This window comes from Nerophis ophidion, linkage group LG02, assembly GCF_033978795.1.
Source record: "Nerophis ophidion isolate RoL-2023_Sa linkage group LG02, RoL_Noph_v1.0, whole genome shotgun sequence".
Taxonomy (NCBI): Eukaryota; Metazoa; Chordata; class Actinopteri; order Syngnathiformes; family Syngnathidae; genus Nerophis; species Nerophis ophidion.
The window spans coordinates 57,441,826-57,466,025 of NC_084612.1; the positions used below are offsets into that span (position 1 = coordinate 57,441,826).

Here is a 24,200-nt window from a genome sequence, read left to right on the forward strand (position 1 = left end):
TACAACTCTAACATTTGACAACCAAATAATTAAACAAGGCGACACGGTAAAGAATCTGGGTATTATCTTCGACCCAACTCTCTCCTTTGAGGCACACATTAAAAGCGTTACTAAAACGGCCTTCTTTCATCTCCGTAATATCGCTAAAATTCGCTCCATTCTGTCCACTAAAGACGCTGAGATCATTATCCATGCGTTTGTTACGTCTCGTCTCGACTACTGTAACGTATTATTTTCGGGTCTCCCCATGTCTAGCATTAAAAGATTACAGTTGGTACAAAATGCGGCTGCTAGACTTTTGACAAGAACAAGAAAGTTTGATCACATTACGCCTGTACTGGCTCACCTGCACTGGCTTCCTGTGCACTTAAGATGTGACTTTAAGGTTTTACTACTTACGTATAAAATACTACACGGTCTAGCTCCATCCTATCTTGCCGATTGTATTGTACCATATGTCCCGGCAAGAAATCTGCGTTCAAAAGACTCCGGCTTATTAGTGATTCCCAAAGCCCAAAAAAAGTCTGCGGGCTATAGAGCGTTTTCCGTTCGGGCTCCAGTACTCTGGAATGCCCTCCCGGTAACAGTTTGAGATGCCACCTCAGTAGAAGCAGTTAAGTCTCACCTTAAAACTCATTTGTATACTCTAGCCTTTAAATAGACTCCCTTTTTAGACCAGTTGATCTGCCGTTTCTTTTCTTTTTCTTCTATGTCCCACTCTCCCTTGTGGAGGGGGTCCGGTCCGATCCGGTGGGCATGTACTGCTTGCCTGTGTATCGGCTGGGGACATCTCTGCGCTGCTGATCCGCCTCCGCTTGTGATGGTTTCCTGCTGGCTCCGCTGTGAACAGGACTCTCGCTGCTGTGTTGGATCCGTTTTGGACTGGACTCTCACGACTGTTTTGGATCCATTGTGGATTGAACTGTCACAGTATCATGTTAGACCCGCTCGACATCCATTGCTTTCCTCCTCTCAAAGGTTCTCATAGTCATCATTGTCACCGACGTCCCACTGGGTCATCATTGTCACCGATGTCCCACTGGGTGTGAGTTTTCCTTGCCCTTATGTGGGCCTACCGAGGATGTCATGGTGGTTTGTGCAGCCCTTTGAGACACTAGTGATTTAGGGCTATATAAGTAAACATTGATTGATTGATTGATATGTTGAGGTGAAATTATTGCAACTTACTCTATTTTTTTTTACATATTAAAAAAAACAACAACCTTCTAACAAAATGCATTTTAAAAAATGGTGTGGTAATAGTATTTTGCTATTACAACTGTTAAAGACCATTTTACAGAATTTTACTGGAACATGATTTTTACTTTAAATTAAAAAAAAAGGAAGTTTTTCATTAAAATTGTGGCACATGAGCTGGCTTTTTTTTTTTACAAACAATTTTAATGTGAAATTGATTTTTTTTTTTGATAAAAAAAATGTGCCTTTTACAGTAATTCTCTGGCAAACTGAGCTGCCTTTTTAACCATAAAAAAAAACGTCAGTACTTTTATTTCATTTACAGTAATATACACTACATTGTGAGGTAACATTTTTGCAAATAACTATGTTTTTTTTACATTTTAATTAAAACAAATCGACTTATAAAATGCATAAACAATTGGTGTAATAATAGTATTCACTGTTACAACTGTTAAAGCCAATTTCACTGAATTTTACTGTAAAATTTTCATTTGTTGTTTTACTGTAAATTTAAAAAAAATATATAGTAAATTTTTGGCAACTGAACTGCCTTTTTACCAACAATTTTACCGTAAATTGCATTTTTTTATTGACAGTGACAAAAAACAAATGTACATTTTACAGTGACATTCTGGCAACTGAGCTGCCTTTTTATATTTTTGCACCATAAAAACAGCATTACTGTTTTTCCATTTACAGTAATATACAATACATTGTGAGGTGAAATGATTGCAATTTACCATATTTTTTTGTACATTTTAGTTAAAAAAAAACTCCTAATAAAATGCATAAACAATTGGTGTAATAATAGTATTCACTGTTAAAGCCAGTTTCACAGAATTTTACTGTAAAATTGAATTTTTTCATCAACAGTAAAAAAACAAATGTACATTTTACAATCAAATTTTGGTAACTGTGCTTTTTTTTGGTTTGTTTTTACCATGAAAACAGCATTACTGTTTTTCCATTTACAGTAATATAGAAAAAATGTTGAGTTGAAATTATTGCAATTCACCATATTTTTTTTTTTATATTTTAGTTGTTTTTTTTTTTAATATACTAATAACATGCATGAAAAAAATTGTGTATTAATAGTATTCACAGTTAAAAACGTTAAAGCCAGTTTTACTGAATTTTACTGTAAAACTTACATTTGTTTTACCGCAAATATACAAATGTAGATTTTTCGGTGTGTTACCGTAAATTCCAAAACTGCACCACAGTTTATTCCAGTAAAAAAAAAGGATTCATTCACACCGGGTTGTGGTAAGCTACATTTGTAGCCACAGCTACCCTGGGGTGGACTTATGGAAGTGTGCCTTCCAGTTCACGCCTACGGTCCCTCCGAACACCACCTGTCATTCATTATTCATTCACCAGTGTGAGAGGCACTGCGGGCAAAGGTAAAGTGTCCTGCCCAAGGACACAACGGCAGCGATTTGGATGTCAAGAGGCGGGGGGCGAGTTTGCAACCCTCAGATTTCTGGCACAATGGCATGGAACATCGCAGATGCCACCACAGTGTATTTATTTATTTATTGTTTTTATTTTTTTGTAGCTGTATGTAGAAATGGCTGGTTGCATCAGCTCTGTGCTTTTAATGTCTTTAATGTCCTTTGTGTTATTTGATGTTTCCCTCGTGCGCGCATGCTTATGTGTGTTATGGCTATGAGGTTTTCTTTTCCTTATCCTCAGTCTGGACTCCCCTCTCCAGGCTCGGACTGATTTTTTTTTTCTTCTTCTTCTCTCAAATGTACCTTAAAGACCATCGGGACCAGTACTAAACACTCAAACCACAAATGGCATTATTCACATCAAAAGGAGTAATTTCCCTGAAGAAAAACACTAGTTTGATGAGGGAAATTACATATTGACCCATAGAAACAGATGGAGATAGTGTTATCGTTGATATGAAGCTGATTATTAGAAATGTTGCTGCTTTTGTTAAGAATGTTATTTAGATCTCTCCTAACTTGTCCAGGGTTGTGAAAATGTTTCAGTATAAAAAGCAAATTTAGCATTTCTTGATTTAGTTCTGCAATGGTTCCTTAAAAGTCTACATTGTGACCAATGGTTGGGTTGCTGAGATGAGCAATATTTAGCCCATGCCATATATCTCACTTTGAAAAGGCTTATAAAGTCAGAATTTATCCAGGGAAGATGTGAAGGGAGAATCGGTAGAAAAATAGATGGATGGATGTGAGCCTTTGGCTATGATGCTTCTTATGGGAGCATGTTTGTTTGTTACATTAGACTAAAATAAATCCAAATTGATATTCATCAGATTACTTATAAAGGGATCAAAATCATATTTTTATACTGACAAATTGTTATATATTGTGGAGAAAATTGGGACATTTTAAGACATTTTACAAGATATATTGATCATTTTAGGGTAGTAACAAGAATCCAGTCTATTAATGATGACAACCAAAGATCAACTATTAACTCGGTAAAGTTTGCACCATGGAATAAATGTTTATCATTTGCGGAGGAGTGAGAAAGACAATTATTCAAATCACCCAAAATTATCAATTCATTATGTTTTTCAAAATAACTAAAAACAAAACTTTCTTTCATTGTAAACTTTCAATGAAAGAAAAATGTGTGAAAAAAATATTTACAACCAAAATTTTATAGTGTGATTTGTTTTTGTTTTTTTAATTGAAATTGGGTTGTGACCAAAAATAGGATTTGTAACAAAATAAAATATTTGTAACCAAGAAAATATTTGCAAATAAGATAAAAAATATTTGCGAACAATACTAATGGCTTTGAAATTCAAAATGAGTTTTGGTTGCAAATATTTTTGGATAAAAATATTTTTGGTGTGCAAATTCATTATTGTGTTTGCATATATATTTTTTTTTAGGTGACATTTTATTTTGGGTTGCAAATACATTTTTTTTTTGTAGTAAGTCTTTTTTTTTTAGTTGCACCTTTTTATCCGTTAAAAATAGTTGCAATTTTTGTGTGTATTTTTTTTTTGTTTTTGCCGCTATTTGTTTTGCAAATATTTGTATTTTATTTGTAAATATTTACTTAGTTGCAAATATTGTATTTTGTTACAATTCCTTTTTTTTTTGGTTACTACTTAACTTGTAACCAAAAAAGGATTTGCATCCATCCATCCATCCATCCATCCAAAAGGATTTGTAACAAAATAAAATGGTTTGCGGCCAAAATAAAAATAAAAAATGCAACAAATACAAAAACAATTTGCAGCAAAAAAAAAAAAATGAAACAAAACATATTACAATTTGCCTAAAATGAGGCAAAATAAAAAAAAAATATTTGCAACAAAAAAAAAAAAACTATTTGAAGCAAAAAAGAAATTGCAACAAAAAATATAAAAAATTCAGTAGTAACCAAAATAAAATATTTGTAAAAAATAAAATATTTGCAACCAATAAAATAAAAAATATTTGCAAAACAAATTAAGATTTGCGGCTAAATAAAAATATAAATATTTGCAATAAAAATTTGCAGCAAAAAAAACATTTGCAACAAAAAAGATTTGACACAATTAAATTGCAACCCCCAAAAAACTATTTGTAAGGAAAAAAAAATGTGGTAATCTGTTTCTGTTTTTGACTGCACACCATATTCACTCTTTCTCGTCCACAGTATGGAGTGCAGCTGGCGCAAGGCAGCAGCACACCTGAGGTAGATTAGTGGCAGCCTATTTAACCTGGCTGCTGACAGCAGGTGAGCGCCGGAACTTTGTCTACTGTTTGCCACAGACGCATGTGTCATTTAGTCTTGCCAGCGAACTCTCTAGTTCGTCTTGTGCATCATCTCACGTTTGCCTGTATTTTTCCTAGCCTTGTCTAGCGCTTTTATTTTGTACTTAGTTTCTCTGTTTTACAAACTCCGTGTCAATATGAGTTGGGAAATTGTGTTGGATGTAAATATAAACGGAATACAATGATTTGCCAATCCCTTTCAACCCATATTCAATTGAATGTACTACAAAGACAAGATATTTGATGTTCAAACTCATAAACTTTTTTTTTTTTTTGCAAATAATAAATAACTTAGAATTTCATGGCTGCAACACATGCCAAAGTAGTTGGGAAAGGGCATGTTCACCACTGTGTTACATCACATTTTCTTTTAACAACACTCAACAAACATTTGGGAACTGAGGAAACTAATTATTGAAGCTTTGAAAGTGGAATTATTTACCATTCTTGCTTGATGTACAGCTTAAGTTGTTCAACAGTCCAAGGTCTTGTTGTCGTATTGTACGCTTCATAATGCACCACACATTTTTGATCGGAGACCTGTCTGCACTGCAGGCGGGACAGGAATGTTTCCGCACTCTTTAACTCAAAGCCACGCTGTTGTAACACGTGGCTTGGCATTGCTTTACTGAAATAAGCAAGGGCGTCCATGATAACGTTGCTTGGATGACAACAAATGTTGCTCCAAAACCTGTATGGACCATTCAGCATTAATGGTGCCTTCACAGATGTGTAAGTTACCCATGCCTTGGACACTAATACACCCCCATACCATCACAGATGCTGGCTTTTGAACGTTGTGCCTATAACAATCTGGATGGTTATTTTCCTCTTTGTTCCGGAGGACACTACGTCCACAGTTTCCAAATATAAGTAGAAATGTGGACTTGTCAGACCACGGAACAGTTTTCCACCTTGCATCAGTGCGTCTGAGATGAGCTCGGGCCCAGCAAAGCCGGCGGCATACCTGGGTGTTGTTGATAAATGGCTTCCGTTTTGCATAGTAGAGTTTTAACTTGCACTTACAGATGTAGCGACCAACTGTAGTTACTGACAGTGGTTTTATGAAGTTTTCCTGAGCCCATGTGGTGATATCCTTTACACACTGATCTCCGTTTTTGATGCAGTACCGCCTGAGGGCTCAAAGGTCCGTAATATTATCGCTTACGTGCAATGATTTCTTAGGATTCTCTGAACCTTTTGATGATTTTACGAACTGTAGATGTAAAATCCCTAAATTCCTTGCAATAGCTCATTGAGAAATGTTGTTCTAAAACTATTCGACAATTTGCTTACAAATTGGTGATCCTCGCCCCATCCTTGTTTGTGAATTACTTAGCGTTTCATGGAAGCTGCTTTTAAATCCAATCATGGCAACCACCTGTTCCCAATTAGCCTGCTGGACACCTGTGGGATGTTTCAAATAAGTGTTTGATCAGCATTCCTCAACTCAATCAGTATTTATTGCCACCTTTCCCAACTTCTTTGTCACGTGTTGTTGGTATCAAATTGTAAACTCAATGATTATTTGCAAAAAAAAAAAAAATGTTTATCAGTTTGAACATCAAATATGTTGTCTTTGTAGCATATTCAACTGAATGTGGGTTGAAAATGATTTGTAAATCATTGTATTCCGTTTATATTTACATTTAACACGATTTCCCAACTCATATGGAAACGGGGTTTGTACTTCTTTCATTAAGTATTATTCCTAGCCTTGTCTAGCGCTTTTGGTTTTGTGTTGGTCATTTATCTTTGTAGTTTTTTACATGGTGTGTTTTTGTGTTAACTACCATCGCCTTTGTTTTGCTACTTCATCCTTCCTCCAAAATAAAAGGAAAAACTATTGTCTACAAACAAAACGTCTCTGCAACCTTGGGATCCACCTCACCAGATCATTACAAAAAAGTTAAAAAAATATATATATATATTGCTCCAAAAAATGTATTTGAAACCCAAAATAAAGTTGCGCCTTAAAAAAAAAAAAGAAAGATTTGCAAACAAAACAATGCATTTGCATACAAAAAATAAATGAAACCAAAAACATTTGCAAGCAAACCTTATTTTTGTTTGAAATTATATATATTTTAAATTTCATAGCATTACATTTTTTACGCAAATCTTTTTTTTCAGTCAATTTTTGTGTTGCATAAAAAAACCTCTCCGTAAACCCCTTTTTCACTCAATACCATGGGTGTAAAACTCTGGCCCGCGGGCCAAAGTTGGCCCGCCGTGTAATTTCATTTGGCCCTTGAGGCAATATCAAATCAGCATTAGAGTTGGCCCGCCGGTATTATACTGTGGTGGTGCCGCTATAACACCGCATTCACCGCTAATACTCACACATGCCAACCCTCCCGATTTTCTCCGGAGACTCCCGAAGTTCAGTGCCCCTCCCGAAAATCTCCCGGGACAACCATTCTCCGGAATTCCTCCCGCTTTCCACTCGGACAACAATATTGGGGGCGTCACATCCACTTTTCCTCCATACAAACAGCGTGCCGACCCAGTCACATGATGTAAGCGGCTCGTAAGCACACGTAAGTGAATGCAAGGCATACTTGGTCAACAGCCATACGGGTCACACTGAGGTTGGCGGTATAAACAACGTTAACACTGTTACAAATGTGCGTCACACTGTGAAGCCACACCAAACAAGAATGACAAGCACATTTCGGGAGAACATCTGCACCGTAACACAACAGAACAAATACACAGAACCCTTTGCAGCACTATCTCTTCCGGGACGCTACAATATACACCCCCTGCTACCACCAACCCCGCCCACCTCATTGTTATTTAATTTTCAAATGTATTAGCCTGTGGAAAAAGTTAATAATGATATTTACTTTAGAAGGATGCAAAAAGAAAAGAGGCATTACATTTTTATTAAAATTGTATTTAATATGCCATTGAATTTCTATCGGTTGTTTTTTGAAAGTTGATTTTGAAGTCATATAAGCGTTGCTTGTTCCATATTGAGTGTTAAAGCAATGAATTAACATTTTATTCATGCACTTTCTCTTGCTACTTCAAGGCTTGAATGTTTGATTCATTCATTATTGTTAATTTAATTTTCAAATGTCTTATTAGCCTGTGGAAAAAAGTTTATGTTCATATTTAACTCAGAAGGCTGCAAAATAGAAAAGAGGCATTCAATGTTATCAAAATTGTATTTGATATGCCATTGATATTTTTTTATTATTATTTGAAACTCTATGATTTTTCACGTCAATATAAAGTTATATAAGCCTTGCTTGTTCAATATTCAATGCAAAACTTGTTTGGGTCCTTATTAAAAGGTTAACTTGTTCAACCTTGGCCCGTGGCTTTTTTCAGTTTTAAATTTTGGCCCACTCTGTATTTGAGTTTGACACCCCTGCTCTAAACCAAGATCAAGCGTGTGTTTAAATAAGTAGATGTAATACGGTTGGTCTCACAGGAATTTAATACTTTTAAACGCAAAAAAAAAAAACAATGCACTATCATTTGTGGAATATATTTAAAAGCATACTTTGCAAATCATCCTTACCGTATTATACACCCTCTACTCCAGATTTAGTCAATCGTACAAAAATAAATACAGCCTTCCATATTTTGAGAAAAAAATAAAACAAAACTCCCCCGCCTCAATCTCCCGGTTGGTTTTGTGTTGTGTAAGGGAGCGTGTTGGCAGAGCAGCATCAGCAGGTTGCAGATGACTCATACTACAAGAGAACTCTCCAGAGGAGCGCTGTGTTGTGTTTGATCCCTAAAATCTCAGGAGAGGACGCCTGGGGATGCAGCACATAGGGGGGGAAAAATAAAAGGTTTGATGTGGTGCAGAAGGGATGTGAGATAGAGAAAATATGTGTTGAAACGTGTGATGTTAAACAAAATGTGGTTTTATTTTTGCTGCAGAGCATGCTCGATTTATCGGGATGAAGAAGAAGAAATAAAACAAGCCCAGGAGTAAAAAGCATGTGGAACATATTTTCTTTTTTTCTTTTTTTTTTAATCGTTCATTTTGCTGCAAAGTCTTGTTTTGGTAGCAGAAATCATATTTCAAATGATATTGGACAATACAGTAAATAGAGATACAGCGATCAATACTATTGCAACAGCAAAGCGCCGATTTCCTTAAAGTACCAGTAGAGTGGAAACACAAGTGTACTTTGTACACTATATTGCCAAAATAATTCGGCCACCTGCCTTGACTCACGTACGAACTTGAGGTGCCATCCCGTGGGATTGTCCAAAATGTTTTGGTATCCTGGAGCATTCAAACTAAGGGGCCGAGCCCAACTCCTGGAAAACCAACCCCACACCATAATTCTTCCTCCACCAAATTTCCCACTCAGCATAATGCAGTCCGAAATGTAGCGTTCTCCTGGCAACTTCCGAACCCAGACTGGTCCATTAGATTGCCAGATGGAAAAGTGTGATTCCTCACTCCAGAGAGGGCGTCTCAACTGCTCTAGAGTCTACTGGTGACCTGCTTTACACAACTGCATCCGACACTTTGTAATGGACTTGGTGATGTATGGCTTTGATAAGCAGCCGGGCCATTGAAAGCCATTTAATAAAGCTCTCTGTGTACAGTATGTGGGCTAATTGGAAGGTCACATGAACTTTGGAGCTCTGTAACAAATGACTGTGCAGAAAGTCTTTGCACTATGCGCTTCAGTATCCGCTAACCCCTCCCTGTCATTCTACGTGGCCTACCACTTGGTGGCTGAGTTGCTGTTGTTCCCAAACTCTTCACTTTTCTTACAATAAAGTTGACTTTGGAATATTTAGGAGCGAGGACATTTCACGACTGAATGTGTTGCACAGGTGGCATCCTTTGACAGTTGCAAGCTGCAAATCACTGAGAGCAGCCCATTCTTTCACAAATGTTTGTAGAAACAGTCTCCATGCCCAAGTGCGTAATTTTACACACCTGTGGCCGGGCCAAGTGATAAGGACACCTGATTGTCATCATCTGGATGGGTGGGCAAATACTTTTGGCAATATAGTGTATGCTTAGTTATGTTTCATTGTGTCGATTAAACCATATTCAATTGTATTTACAATTGAAAATACCTTACAGTCTAAACATTAGTCGGTCATTTTTAATAATCCGCTCTGAGTGTCTTCAGCAATTTCCGTAGATTCGGGATGGGATGACGTCACAATAGGAACGTTTCTGCACTCTGACCATATCAGCAGATCATTCATACTGGAACTATGCAAACATATGAAAGATATGTGCCGTCTATCGTTCTCAATCCCTATGTAAGACGTGAACACATTTGTTTTTTGAAGTGAAGTGTATTTCTGGTCTTGTCACCCCCTCCCAGGCAGGAGTGCATAATGGCGGTGTGACTGGATCAAAAGAGACATTAGAGACGCTTTGCTGAACAAAACATTGCTTTACTACAAGCGAGCGTCATTAAACATGTCTGCAGTACTCGGAGGAATCTCGGTCAAAATTTTAAGGACTCCTAAACTGGAGAGGCCAAACCACAGTCTTATATCCCTTCTTCCTGCGTCCGGTTGTGTGTTAATTCAGAAGAGCACAACCTGACCATGTAAGGAGATGTTCACGTGAAGGTATCTTCAAAACAACTCATTTAGGTAATAACTTCAATGTTGGCTTTCAGCTAGACAGGCATTCTTTTCTCAAGTATAGGGCTATCACTTTTGCATTTCGAAGTCCCAATCAGAGCCTCTTTTCCTACGAAAAGTGATCCAATCCACCTGGGAATATCAAACTAAGGGGCCTTAACTTATTATGTGCTCAAACTGAAACGCCACTATTTAACTAAAATTGGTGGTTGGCTTTTTCCAAGTTGGATATAAATCTTTACCACAAGCAAAACATGTTAGAAGTTAATTAATTCACTTCAGTATTTTTTTATTGCACCTTAAGTGGTAAATAAATAAAAAAATTTGCTAACAATTGAGTCAATTGTAGCTCACTATTTCACTCACCAAGCCCTCTAAATAAACATCCAAAAACCGCCAAGAATACTCTATATACATATCATGACCTTATGTGGGCCTACCGAGGATGTCGTGGTGGTTTGTGCAGCCCTTTGAGACACTAGTGATTTAGGGCTATGTAAGTAAACATTGATTGATTGATTGATTGATGACCTGAATATTAAACACATATTAGCAATATCGTTATTATAAGCACTAACGCAGACAGACTAGAGTTAGCGGTGCATAGGTAAGGTAGAGATAACTATCATTAAGCCGGTCGATGTCCTGCTACTGTGGCTGCTGCATCGCATCTCGGTTTGTTAAAGTTATTCTAGATTATAATTCATGTCTTTTATCTGGAGGATAGGAAGATTTAGCTATAAATTTAGAAGTTGTTCATCCGTGACATTCAATATATCCCCTTGGATGGAGACCACACTTCAACCAAAGATAGTGTCTGCAGGCAGCAACTTTTCCTTTAATCCCTTTGTGTGGATTATGATTAATTCTTCATCTAAACAGGAAGATATGAACATCCCGTCTTTGGTGTATGACACCAAAATACTTACAAAGTTTGCTAGTCAATAGATATGATCAAAATAGTATCAATCTCGCAGAGATTCCCAAGCCATTTTGAGAGATAATGGGCAAGCCGGTCACGCGATCTGTGACGTTGAGGTTTGAACCACAAATCTCTTCCCTGAGAGGCGTCCCGGTGGCATCCTGACTAGATGCCCGAACCACCTCATCTGGCTCGTCTTGATGTGAAGAAGCAGCGGCTTTACTTTGAGCTCATCCCGGATGACAGAGCTTCTCACCGCATCTCTAAGGGAGAGCCCCGCCACCCGACGGAAAAAAAGTATTTCAGCCGTGTGTACCCGGAATCTTTTCCTTTCGGTCATAACCCAAAGCTTGTGACCATAGGTGAGGATGGGAATGTAGATCGACCGGTAAATTGAGAGCTTTGCCTTCTGACTCAGCTCCTTCTTTGGATAGATAGATAGATAGTACTTTATTGATTCCTTCAGGAGAGTTCCTTCAGGAAAATTAAAATTCCAGCAGCAGTGTACAGAGTTGAAATCAATTTAAAAAAAGTAAAAAGTAAATTATGGTTCTGTCCTTTCTTGTACTGGTGGTCCGTGTTAACAGTCCAGTCCAGCTTATTGTCCACCCAAACCCCGAGGTACTTGAATGAATCCACGGTCCGTACCTCAACTCCCTCGATCACAATAGGTTGTGACCATGGACTCGACCTCCCAAAGTCAATGACCAGCTCTTTGGTCTTTGACGGATTGAGCTGCAAGAGGTTCGTGTGGCACCAGACAACAAAGTCCCTCACCAGGTTCCGAAATTCCTCCTCTCTGCCGTCCCTGATGCACCCGACGATGGCAGTGTCATCCCCGTACTTCTGGACTTGACACAGCTCTGAGTTGTAGCAAAAGTCAGCGGTGTGCAGGGTGAAGAGAAGAGGGGCCAGCACCGTTCCCTGCGGTGCTGGCCACAGTGTCAGACGTGATGTCCTTCGGTCTGACGTACTGTGGCCTGTCGGTGAGGTAGTTCGAAATCCAGGCAACCAGGCAGGGGTCCACTCGCATTCTGTAGAGCTTGTCCTGGAGGAGGTGGGGCTGGGTGGTATTAAAGGCACTCGAGAAGTCCAGGAACAGGATCCTCACAGTGCCATTTCCATTATCCAGGTGTGAGTGGGCGCGGTGCAGCAGGTAAAGGATAGCATCCGCCACATCAACGCCTGCCTGGTACGCAAACTGCAGAATGTCCTGGACATGTTGCACCTGTGGTCTGAGGAGGCTGAGAAAGAGCCGCTCCATTGTCTTCATTAGATGAGAGGTGAGCGCCACTGGTCTGTAGTCGTTCAGCTCACTGGAGCAGTTCTTTTTGGGAACTGTAACGATGCATGACGTCTTCCAGAGGGTGGGCACTCTTCCCAGCTGCAGGCTGAGGTTGGAGATCCTTTGAAGTGGTTCACCCAGTTCTGCAGCAAAGGTCTTCAGGATCGATGCAGCGTCCGCATTACTGAAGACGCCACACCGATCCGCCTGTCAAACTCATGAACCACTCTTCCTTCACTCGTGAACTAGACTCCGAGTTACTTGAACTCCTCCATTTGGGGAAAGATCTCCTCCCCGACCCGCAGATGGCACTTTACCGTTTTCCAGGCGAGAACCATGGACTCGGACTGTGAAGTGCTTATTCTCATCCCAGTTGCTTCATATTTGGCTGCAAACCGATCCAGTGAGAGCTGAAGATCCTGGCCAGATGAATCCATAAGGGCCACATCATCTGGAAAAAGTAGAGGCGTAATCCTGCAGCCACCAAACCAGATCCCCATGCCATGACTGTGCCTAGAAATTCTGTCCATAAAATTTATGAACAGAATCGGTGACAAAGGGCAGCCCTGGCGTACTCCAACCCTCCCTGAAAACGGGTCGGACTTACTGCCGGCAATATGTACCAAGCTCTGACGCTGATCACACGGGGAGCGGACTGCCACAGTCATACCCTATACTCTCTGAGCACTCCCCACATTACTTCCCGAGGGACACGGTTGAATGACTTCTCCAAATCCACAAAGCACATGTAGATTGGTTCGGCAAACTCCAATGCACTCTCAAGGACCATGCCGAGAGTATAGAGCTGGTCCACAGTTCTTCTTCAGGGTGTATATCACACTGTTCTTCCTGAATCCAAGGAAGAGCACCTGAATAGACCTTACCGGCAAGGCTGAGAAGTGTGATCCCACGATAATTGGAAAACACCCTCTGGTTTTCCTTCTTAAAGAGAGAATCCGCCACCCTGGTTTGCCAAGGTACTGCCTCCGATGTCCAGGCAATGCTGTAGAGTTTTGTTCACCAAGACAGCCCCACAGCCTCCAGAGCCTTAAGGAACTCCAGGTGGATCTACGGCCACCGTGGAGCTTTTTAAGAACCTTAGAAACCTCAGCCTCTCAGTGCTGCCCTCACCCCATCAAACGACTGCATAGAACACCGCAGAAGCCATCACAGTGTCATGAGAGGTGCGCCGCAGTGACCCGCACACCCTGAAGGACCTCAGTCTCCTCAAGAGGCGTAGGCGTCTTTGACCCTTCTTGTACAAAGCGTTTTAAATTGTGAGTCCAGTCCAGTTTATTGTTAAGGTGAACACCCAAGTCATTAAATGAGTTCACTATTTCTATATCTGATCCCTGGATTTTCACCGGTGTGGGTGATGGAGCTGACCGCCGGAAGTCAATCACAAGCTCTTTTGTTTTACTGGTGTTCGAGTGCAGGTGATTACGTTTATACCAGTCGACAAAGCCTCTCAGTATTCCTGCTCGCTCCCCTCAGACACACATCCCACCACAGCGGAGTTGTCTGTGATTTTCTGCAGAAGCAAGTGGTTGGAGTCCTGCCTAAAGTCCAGAGTATTGATTATGAACAGATAAGGTGAGAGCATCGTCCCTTGGGGATCCCGATACCTGAGCACTAAGCAAACTGCAAAAGGTCCATTGCTGATACTGTCTGTGCACGAAAGTGGCTGAGGATGATCTGCTCCATGGTCTTAACGAGTTGGGAGGTCAGGATAACAGGCTAATTGGGATGAGGTGTTTTAGGGATTTGAACCACACAGGAGGTTTTCCGGAGTGTAGAGACTTTTTTTTCGGCTGAGGCTCAGGTTAAAAATGGAATTGACCACAACAGTTAACTTGCCCGCACTTTCCCGAGTAGCCTAAAACTGTAGCCTCCGTGACCTTGTTCCTCTTTAACTCCCTCACTTGATCAGACTGATGGAGTGTTTGGTGGGTGATGAGTGGGTGCGGTGAACTGGGCTGGTGGGTTGTAGGGGACTGTTTGAGAGGGGTTTTTTTAGAGAGGTGTGGACCATGCTCAGGTGTAAACTGCTGGGGCTGGTCTGGAGCAGAGTTTGGATGTAGAGGGTTGTTTTGGGGCCAGAGTCAAATCTGTTTAAAAAAAACATATATATATCAAGTGTGTTGGCCCACTCTTGGTCGCCAGAAGCCTGGTGACCAGATCCACCTCTTCCGTGACCTGAAATCTGTTTAAGGCTGGTCCATACTTCACAAATGTCATTTTGCTCAAGTTGTTTTACTTTTTGTTTGTAGTCCTTTTTACACTTCCTGATCTTATACTTACGATCCCACTGGACTCTTTTCAGCTCCTCCATGTTTCCTGAGGTGACAGCCCTCTTCTTCTCAGTCAGTATGGCTTCAGGTCAGTGGTGACCCAGGGTTTATTGTTGGGAAAACACTGGACATTTTGCAGGGCACAGTGTTTTCCACAAATAAGTTATGTATTGTACTTTTTACTTTGTCGCTGTATGTAGAAATGGTGCTGCTGAAGTGGCAACTGGTTGCATCGGCTCTGCACTCTTTTACTGTCTTTTACGTCCTTTCTGTTCTCTGATGTTTCTCTCTTGTTTTACCTTATGTATGTGGCCTTTTTGTATCTGCACTGCAACCACACAATTTTCCCCATTGTGGGATGGGTAAAGTCTATCCTATTCTATGGTACCCTATAGCAATAAATGTTAGAAAGCACTAGTCGTCAATGATTGGTCTTACCTGGGGATGACTGATCACTGGATGCCACGAGAGTTGCAGGTGTTGGTCTACGTCTTCTAATCTAAAGGAAAAGAAGAGTTCCATTCAAAAACAGGACTTCACGAGGGGTAACTTTGTAGGACTGTAGTGCTGAAACAAAAGCATTAAAAACATATCACATTTCCTGCTAAGAACAATCCATGTCTAGGCCGCAGCGTTTGTTTAAGAGATTTATCTCTAAAATTGTTGGCGGCCTTGATGTTGCATCGAGTGCCACCGTGGACAATGTGACACACTTCAGCCACTAATTCATATTCAATACAAGATGTATTAGTGGCGTGACAACGACGCTAGCTGCTAACGAGCCGTGACATTGGCCGAGCAGCTTGTGGCTTGGCTAATGGCAGATGCCATACTGTACAAAGACCATTTTAATGTAAACAAATCTCTGAAATTTAATCGGTTTACTTCATATATTCAGTCATGGGATGTTATGGGAGACACTTGGCGATTTAGACTTTGTGTGGACCTAAACAAGATTTTGTTTGTGGCCCCATTTATTATTATCAGACCCCAAAAGAGCCATCATCCCACCTACACACACTCAGAATATTAACAGCCACTAAAAAAAGGCTGAAACTTACTTTTAAAACACGTATTAATGTTTTTTTTTTCATGCAGCTTGTAATGTCTCCAAGACTTTGTATGAAAAAAAACGTTAACAAGGTTTTAGACCTGTTAAAGATGGGATTAACATCTATTAACATTACAGATGGCTTCACGGTGGAAGAGGGGTTAGTGTGTCTGCCTCACAATACAAAGGTCCTGTAGTCCTGGGTTCAATCCTAGGCTCGGGATCTTTCTGTGTGGAGTTTGCATGTCCTCCCTGTGAATGCGTGGGTTCCCTCCGGGTACTCCGGCTTCCTCCCACTTCCAAAGACATGCACCTGGGGATAGGTTGATTGGCAACACTAAATTGGCCCTAGTGTGTGAATGTGAGTGTGAATATTGTCTGTCTATCTGTGTTGGCCCTGCGATGAGGTGGCGACTTGTCCAGGGTGTACCCCGCCATCCGCCCGATTGTAGCTGAGATAGGCGCCAGCGCCCCCCGAGACCCCAAAAGGGAATAAGCGGTAGAAAATGGATGGGATGGATTAACATTTGAGATGTCCGGTCATGGCTTTTTTGCCGATATCCGATATTGTCCAACTCTTAACTATTGATTCCGATATCAACTGATACCAATATATACAGTTGTGGAATTCACACATTATTATGCCTAATTTTGTTGTGATGCCCCGCTGAATGCATTGAAAAAATGTAACAAGGTTTTTCAAAATAAATCAACTCAGGTTATGGAAAAAATGCCATATTTATAAATGAAGTCACAAAGTGCATTATTTTTTTTAACATGCCTCAAAACAGCAGCTTGGAATTTCGGATTTGCTCTCCCTGAGAGAGCATGAGGAGGTTGAGGTGGGTGGAGTTGGAGGGGTGTACATTGTAGCGTCCCGGGGGAGTTAGTGCTGCAAGGGGTTCTGAGTATATGTTATTGTGACAGACGTCCTGCCATCACCGTGTGGGTTGCGGGGACACTTGACACGCGACGCATCATAGCAGGTTTGATTCAGATTTATTGTTTCAGTAAATCTGTCTTCGGGCCGGTCGGGTGTGCCCATTTCAAGTGCGTAGGCACTGCCTTTGGTCACGCCACTTTTCAGTGCGCGCGTTCTGCCTTCTTGTCGCCGTTGTACGCCTTTTGGCGTCCGGGGCTTGCGTCCGCTGCGGGGGTGGGTCATCTCGCTCTCGATATGGGTTGTCGGGCTCGTGGTCGGGCTGCCGTGGTTTCCTCCTCTCTCTCTCGCGATCGGGCCCCCTTCGCCTCTCTTATAGTCTAGGAGCAGATGCGCAGATTGTGAGCAGGTGTGTGCCTTACGCATCTGACTCAGATTGCCGTTCTAGTGCCGCTCCGTGTGCGTCACGCCTCTCCTCGCCGCCGCATGTCCCGCCTCCTGGCCTCCTTCTTGGTCCAAAACGCCTCTCTCCATCCGCTGTCGGCCCGTTGGCTGCGTCTCTCCACAGTTATGTTCTGTTTATGTTGTGTTATGGTGCGGATGTTCTCCTGAAATGTGTTCGTCATATTTGTTTGGTGTGGGTTCACAGTGTGGCGAATATTTGTAACAGTGTTGAAGTTGTTTATATGACCACCCTCACTGTGACCTGTAGAGCTGTTGACCAAGTGTGCTTGCATTCACTTCTGTGTGTGAAAAGCCATAAAGAATGTCTGACTTTAAGGCACGCACCCAATTTGGTTGTCTTGGTGGAAATTGGGAGAAAATCGTGAGAATGGTTGCCCCGGGAGATTTTCGGTAAGGTTGGCAAGTATGACTGGGAAACGCAACTCCTCTGTACTTCTCCCTAGGTCCGTGTACCACTCAGTACAGCTGCGTTTTAAAAAGTCATACATTTTACTTTTTGAAACTGATACCGATAATTTCCGTTATTAAATTTCAAAGCATTTACTGGCCGATAATATCGGCAGGGCGATATAATCGGACATCTCTAATCAACATGAATGTAAACACTCCCATTAAATTAAATGTTGTATACATGCGTGTCAATCTGCCTAAAGTGATAACCATGAAGTACAATAGATGGTGCACTCCATGATCAGAAAGTACATTTTTTACTTGTTTATGTCTTTGCTTCTTTGATAATGTTTTTTCATCAAGCATTCAAGCCAATGGCATCATTTTGACTTTTCAAAATATCCTTAAACTTGCCTAAATAATTGATGTTTAAGTTTTTTCAAAGTTCTGTTTATGGAGGCAAACTCTCCCATTCACTCATCAAGATGTTCTTTTATGAAAAATCCAATCGAAAAAAAAAAACTCATCTAGGATCCGGGTTCAGTTTAAGCGCTTTTTTTGGCTTACAGACTGTTTCTAGCCTTGCTTTCCCTCCCTCTCTTGTCAATAGTGCCTGTTTAAGATGGTCAAGTCTGCGGATCAACAACATCCACATTGCATACATTGACAACACTTTTGCCTCCTTCCAACAACATTGTGATACATTTTTACTCTCTACTCAACCTTTTTTAGATACACTATATTGCCCAAAGTTTTTGGCCCCCCATCCAAAGGATCAGAATCAGGTGTTCTAATCAATAAATGTAAATAAATAAATAAAATACTTGACTCGGCAACAGGTGTATAAAATCAAGCACTTAAGCATGGAGACTGTTTCTACAAACATTTGTAGGAGCTCAGAGATTTCCAGCGTGGAACAATCATAAGATGCCACATGTGCAACAAATCCAGTCGTGAAATTTCTAATGGATAAGTCTAGGTTTGGAGGTTGCCAGGAGAACGGTACATGTTGGACTGCATTGTGCCGAGTGTGAATTTTGGTGAAAGAGAAATTATGGTGTGGGGTTGTTTTTCAGGAGTTGGGCTTGATCCCTTAGTTAAATGCTCTTGGATACCAAAACATGTTGGACAATTCCATGCTCTCAACTTTGTGGGAACAATTTGGAGCGGGCCCCTTGCTCTTTCAACATGACTGTGCACCAGTGCACAAAGCAAGGTCCATAAAGACATGGATGACAGAGTCTGGTGTGGATACACTTGACTAGCCTGCACAGAACCCAATAGAACGTATTTGGCATGAATTAGAGTGGAGACTGAGAGCCAGGCCTTCTGTGACCTCACCAATGCGCTTTTGGAAAAATGGTCGAAAATTCCTATAAACACACTCCACAGCCCTGTGGACAACCTTCCCAGAAGAGTTGAAGCAGTAATAACCATTCCTATCCTATGGGTTAGGAATGGGATGGCACTTCAAGTTCATATGTGAGTCAAGACAGGTGGCCAGATACTTTGGCAATATAGTGTATCTACAGATCCGCAGTTTTGTTCGTCATACATTCCCTAGGTTTGCAGATTTTCGGACTCGCACAGTTGCATCCAACGCAAGCTAATACATCGTACTAATTATACCAAAGTTCAACTAGCCAAGATGCATGACGAAAAACCTTAATTGTGTGATTAGTGCCAACAGTCTACAGCTAACTTAATACATGTTTTGGTTCTGCCCATCCCTGTGCAGTAAATGGACTGACATTTTTCAAATTTTGTCTTTGGTAATTAGTGAAAGGATTGAACCGAATCCTCTAAGTATGTTTGTAGACAATATAGGGTAGCCACTTTGTCATTTTTTCTCAGCAAATCCAAATACAATCTGATGGAATTCACTACTTTATTATCTAAAATACTTATTGCAATTAAATGGAAGGTTGCAGCACCTCCCTATCACACACCCGCTGGATCAGAGACATTCTTTATTTCCTTAAAGGGGAACATTATCACAATTTCAGAAGGGTTAAAACCAATAAAAATCAGTTCCCAGTGGCTTATTTTATTTTTCTAAGTTTTTTTCAAAATGTTACCCATCATGGAATATCCCGAAAAAAGGCTTTAAAGTGCCTGATTTTCGCTATCTGTAAATCCACCGTCCATTTTCCTGTGACGTCATCTAGTGATGCTAATACAAACAACATGGTGGTTAGCACACCAGGATATAGTGACATTAGCTCGGATTCAGACTCGGATTTCAGCGGCTTAAGCAATTCAACATACGCATGTATTGAAACGGATGGTTGGATTGTGAAGGCAGATAGGGAAAACAAAATTGATGAATAAACTGAAGCTATTGAGCGAATAGCTATTGAAGCTATTCGGCGATCGCCTTCTAACCAACGATTGCATCTTTTGACCAGACCACTGGAGCAACTTAAATCCGTCGAATGGTAAGTGTTTGTTTGGCATTAAATGTGGGTGGAGGGAAAGGCTGGATGCAAATATAGCTACAAATGTACATACAACAAGCCTAAATAGCATGTTAGCATAGATTAGCTGGCAGTCATGCCGCGACCAAATATATGTCTGATTAGCACATAAGTCAAGAACATCAACAAAACTCACCTTTGTGATTTCATTGACTTTATCGTTGGAAATGCATCTGCTTTGAGTGTCGCAGGATATCTACACGTCTGTGCCATGTCTGTCGTCGCATCGCCGGCAAAATGTGGAGACCAAACGAGGGACTTTTGCATCTTTTGACACTGGTGCAACTTGAATCCGTCGATTGGTATATGTTTGTTTGGCATTAAATGTGGGTGGAGGGAAAGGCTGGATGCAAAATCGCTACAAATGAGGCATAACAATGTAATATGTACATACAGCTAGCCTACATAGCATGTTAACATCGATTAGTATGCCGTGCTAATCGATGCACACTTCACGTAAATCAACTTAAATCCGTCCCTGATCGTGTTGTTACACCCTCCGACAACACACTGACGAGGCATGATGTCTCCGAGGTATGGAAAACAGTCGAAAAAGCGGGAAATAACAGAGCTGAGACGTGGTGTTTGTAATGTGTTTGAGAAAATGGCGGATTGATTACCTATGTGACATCATCGCTCCGAGAGCGAATAATAGAAAGGCGTTTAATTCACCAAAATTCACCCATTTAGAGTTCGGAAATCGGTTAAAAAAATAGATGGTCTTTTTTCTGCAACATCAAGGTATATATTGACGGTTACATAGGTCTGGTGATAATGTTCCCCTTTAAATCAGGGGTGCCCATCACTTCCATCTCAAGCTACTGATTGATCCCAGAGGGTTGTCATTCGATCAACAGCCAGGCGTTAAAAAAATAAACCAAAAAATGATTGATAATCAATCATCACCAATACGTCACGTCCGTCACTTCAATGACATGATTGACATGAGATTATTATTAAGAAAAAATGACCGACAGGAAGGCGAGAAACACTTTTTATTTCAACAGACTCTCGCGCCGTACCCGCCGTCAAAACTCAAAAGATCGACTGCACAGTTTCTGTTTTCACAATAAAAGCACTGCTTCAGCCTGCCTGTGCTTACAAAATAAGAGTCTCATAAATCTGGACAAATAAGATGCCAAAAAAGCAAGCGCTTTCATGTGGAATTGGACAGAAAGGAGGACTTTTATTCTCCTCCATTTGAAAATGTGGACGTTATCATCATTACTGTCTGATTCCAATCAATGCAAGTCATCACAATCATACCAACTTATATTCTTGTCTTCATTAAAGAAAAAATATTGTATTATCATTAAACACCTTTAATTTGTGACCATCTCTTTCATAAATAAGTAAATATAAATGATAAATATGCATACTTGCCAACCCTTCCGAATTTTACGGGAGACTACCGAATTTCAGTCCCACTCTAGAAAATCTCCCGGGACAACCACTCTCCAGAATTTCTCCCGTTTTCCAGCCATGCCTGAGTGAGGACGGCCTGTCGTCACGATCACTTTTCCTCCATGTAAGTCACGTTATAACATCTACGGCTTTTGGAGAGTGCACAACTGCACACACAACAAGAAGGAAACTATTATATGTCTCCTTTATCCATAGGTTTATGTTTAACCCGTAAAGTAAGCAGGCACGGAGCTATTTCTCAGCGTGTGTTTAGTCCGTCCGGCACGTTAATACACTGGCAAACAACATCCGGAATCCCATCATGCATTGCTTCAAAAGTACGGCAAGTAGTAATGTCCAAAAAAAGATAGTGACAAAAAAATAGAACGAGGATGGTCAATTCTGTCAGAGGTATTTGTTGTTGACGAACCCCAAGATACAGAGACGGAGGCAGGCATAGCATATGAAAACATCATTTAATTAAACCTAAACAAGAACAAACAAAAAGCACGCACGTGGGCGAAATAACAAACTAAAGGAGGTAGCACTGGAAGCTAGAAAACAAAAAGGAACTTTAGCATGGAAGCTAGTAAATAGCAAACAGAAAAACTGGAAATAACTAATGGCTAACAAGAACAGCTTACCGCTACGACGACCAGGACAAACTGTAGCATGAAAGGTAATAGCTGAAAAGAATCACAGACACGACAAGAGCAACATATAGCAACGATAAGTCCGAATGACAATACAATGATCCAGCACTGACTGAAGGAACAAAGCAGGTAAAATAGGAGCTGGCCGATTGACATCAGGTGTGACCAGATGCCAATCAGCCGCAGCTGAGTAAAAACAGGACACAGGGAGACAAACAGGAAGCTGAACCAAAATAAGAGCACTAGACAGGAACTAAGGACAGGAAATACTAAACACACAGGGAAACTAAAACACAAACAAACTGTCAGTAGCAACTCTGACAAATTCAACCTTAAACTCACTCCATCCATCCATCCATTTTCTACCGCTTATTCCCTTTTGGGATCACGGGGGGCGCTGGCGCTTATCGCAGGGCCAACTCATTCCTTTCCTGCAAATTAAAATGTCACAGATGCTGCCCACACCTATGCTCCTTCAAAGACTTTGCTACTGGCTGCAAAGCATTGCACTTTCAAATACAACAATGAGTAGACAGGAATGTTATGTGTGTTTATATGTGTAAATAAATGATAATAAACAAATAGCGAGTGAATTCTAGCTATAAATCCCCCCCCCCCCCCCCCCCCAACCCGCCCTGCCCACCCCACTCCCCCCATCTCCCGAATTCGGAGGTCTCGAGGTTGGCAAGTATGTAGGTGGTAGATCACCTCCACTTGGTCAATTGAAAAGTAGCTCGCCTGCAGAAAAAAGTATGGGCACCCCAGCTTTAAATTGGAGAAATATAAGTGGACATTAAATGGTTGTTCTGTAAAATTTCAAGAAGTATAGGGTGCTTTCTTGAAATACCATATTTCCTTGAATTGCCGCAGGGCATAAAGTATGCGCTTACCTTGAATTACTGCCGGGTCAAACTCGCTTCGCAAAATAATTAGCGCATGCTTAGTATTACCGCCTGGTCAAACTTGTGACGTCACGAGTGACACTTCCCCTGTCATCATTTTCAAAATGGAGGAGGCTGATTTCAATACCGGTAATTTGAAATCGCATAAAGGGGAGAAGATTAAGAGCTATTCAGTACGATTTAAGGTCCAACCTTACATCACACTCAAATTTTTACTGCATGCCTTTGGTAAGTGCCGGTGTGAGAAGAGGTTTTAAAATAATTAGCGCATGCTTACTTTTACCGCGTGCCTTTGGTAAGCGCAGGAGTGAGAAGAGGTTTTAAATAATTAGCACCGCGGCGGCAATCCAAGGAAATACGGTATGTAAAGGAGACTGATTTCCAGTTTGGCTCGGACTAAGACGTGTTTGAATTGTACATGATTGATTTGTATGTGGCTCTAAGTAGTCCTGAGATCAATCCCAGGCTCGGGATTTTTCTGTGTGGAGTTTATCTATGTTCGAGCCGTGACTGCGTAGGTTCCCCTCCGGGTACTCCGGCTTCCTCCCACCACCCCACCACCAAAAACATGCACCTGGGGATAGGTTGATTGGCAACACTAAATGGTTCCTAGTGTGTGAATGTGAGTGTGAATGTTGTCTGTCTATCTGTGTTGGCCCTGTGATGAGATGGCGACTTGTCCAGGGTGTACACCGCCTTCCGCCCGATTGTAGCTGAGATAGGCTCCACCACCCCCTGCAACTCCAAAAGCGACAAGCGGTAGAAAATGGATGGATTGAAGATTTTCCTTATGTTTGCTTTTATGTATTGCTGCACCATGTTGGGGACATTCGGAAGTGCAGTTATCTGTGGCTTGGTATCCATATTTGCTTGTTTGACTGATTATTTTTATTTTTTATTTTTTTTTGGGTCGGGGGAAAAAAGAACATTTGATGTATTGTATTG

General features: G+C 40.9%; 1 protein-coding gene across 1 annotated transcript in view; it reads right to left on the minus strand.

Moving 5' to 3' along the window:
- Positions 1-24,200, minus strand: part of LOC133535049 (protein phosphatase 1 regulatory subunit 1A-like) — an 89,861-nt gene that overhangs the window by 33,019 nt on the left and 32,642 nt on the right. Inside the window, exon 2 of the mRNA XM_061874467.1 lies at positions 15,472-15,532. Within this exon, the coding sequence (XP_061730451.1) occupies positions 15,472-15,532 (61 nt within the window). The remainder of the gene's footprint in view (positions 1-15,471; positions 15,533-24,200) is intronic.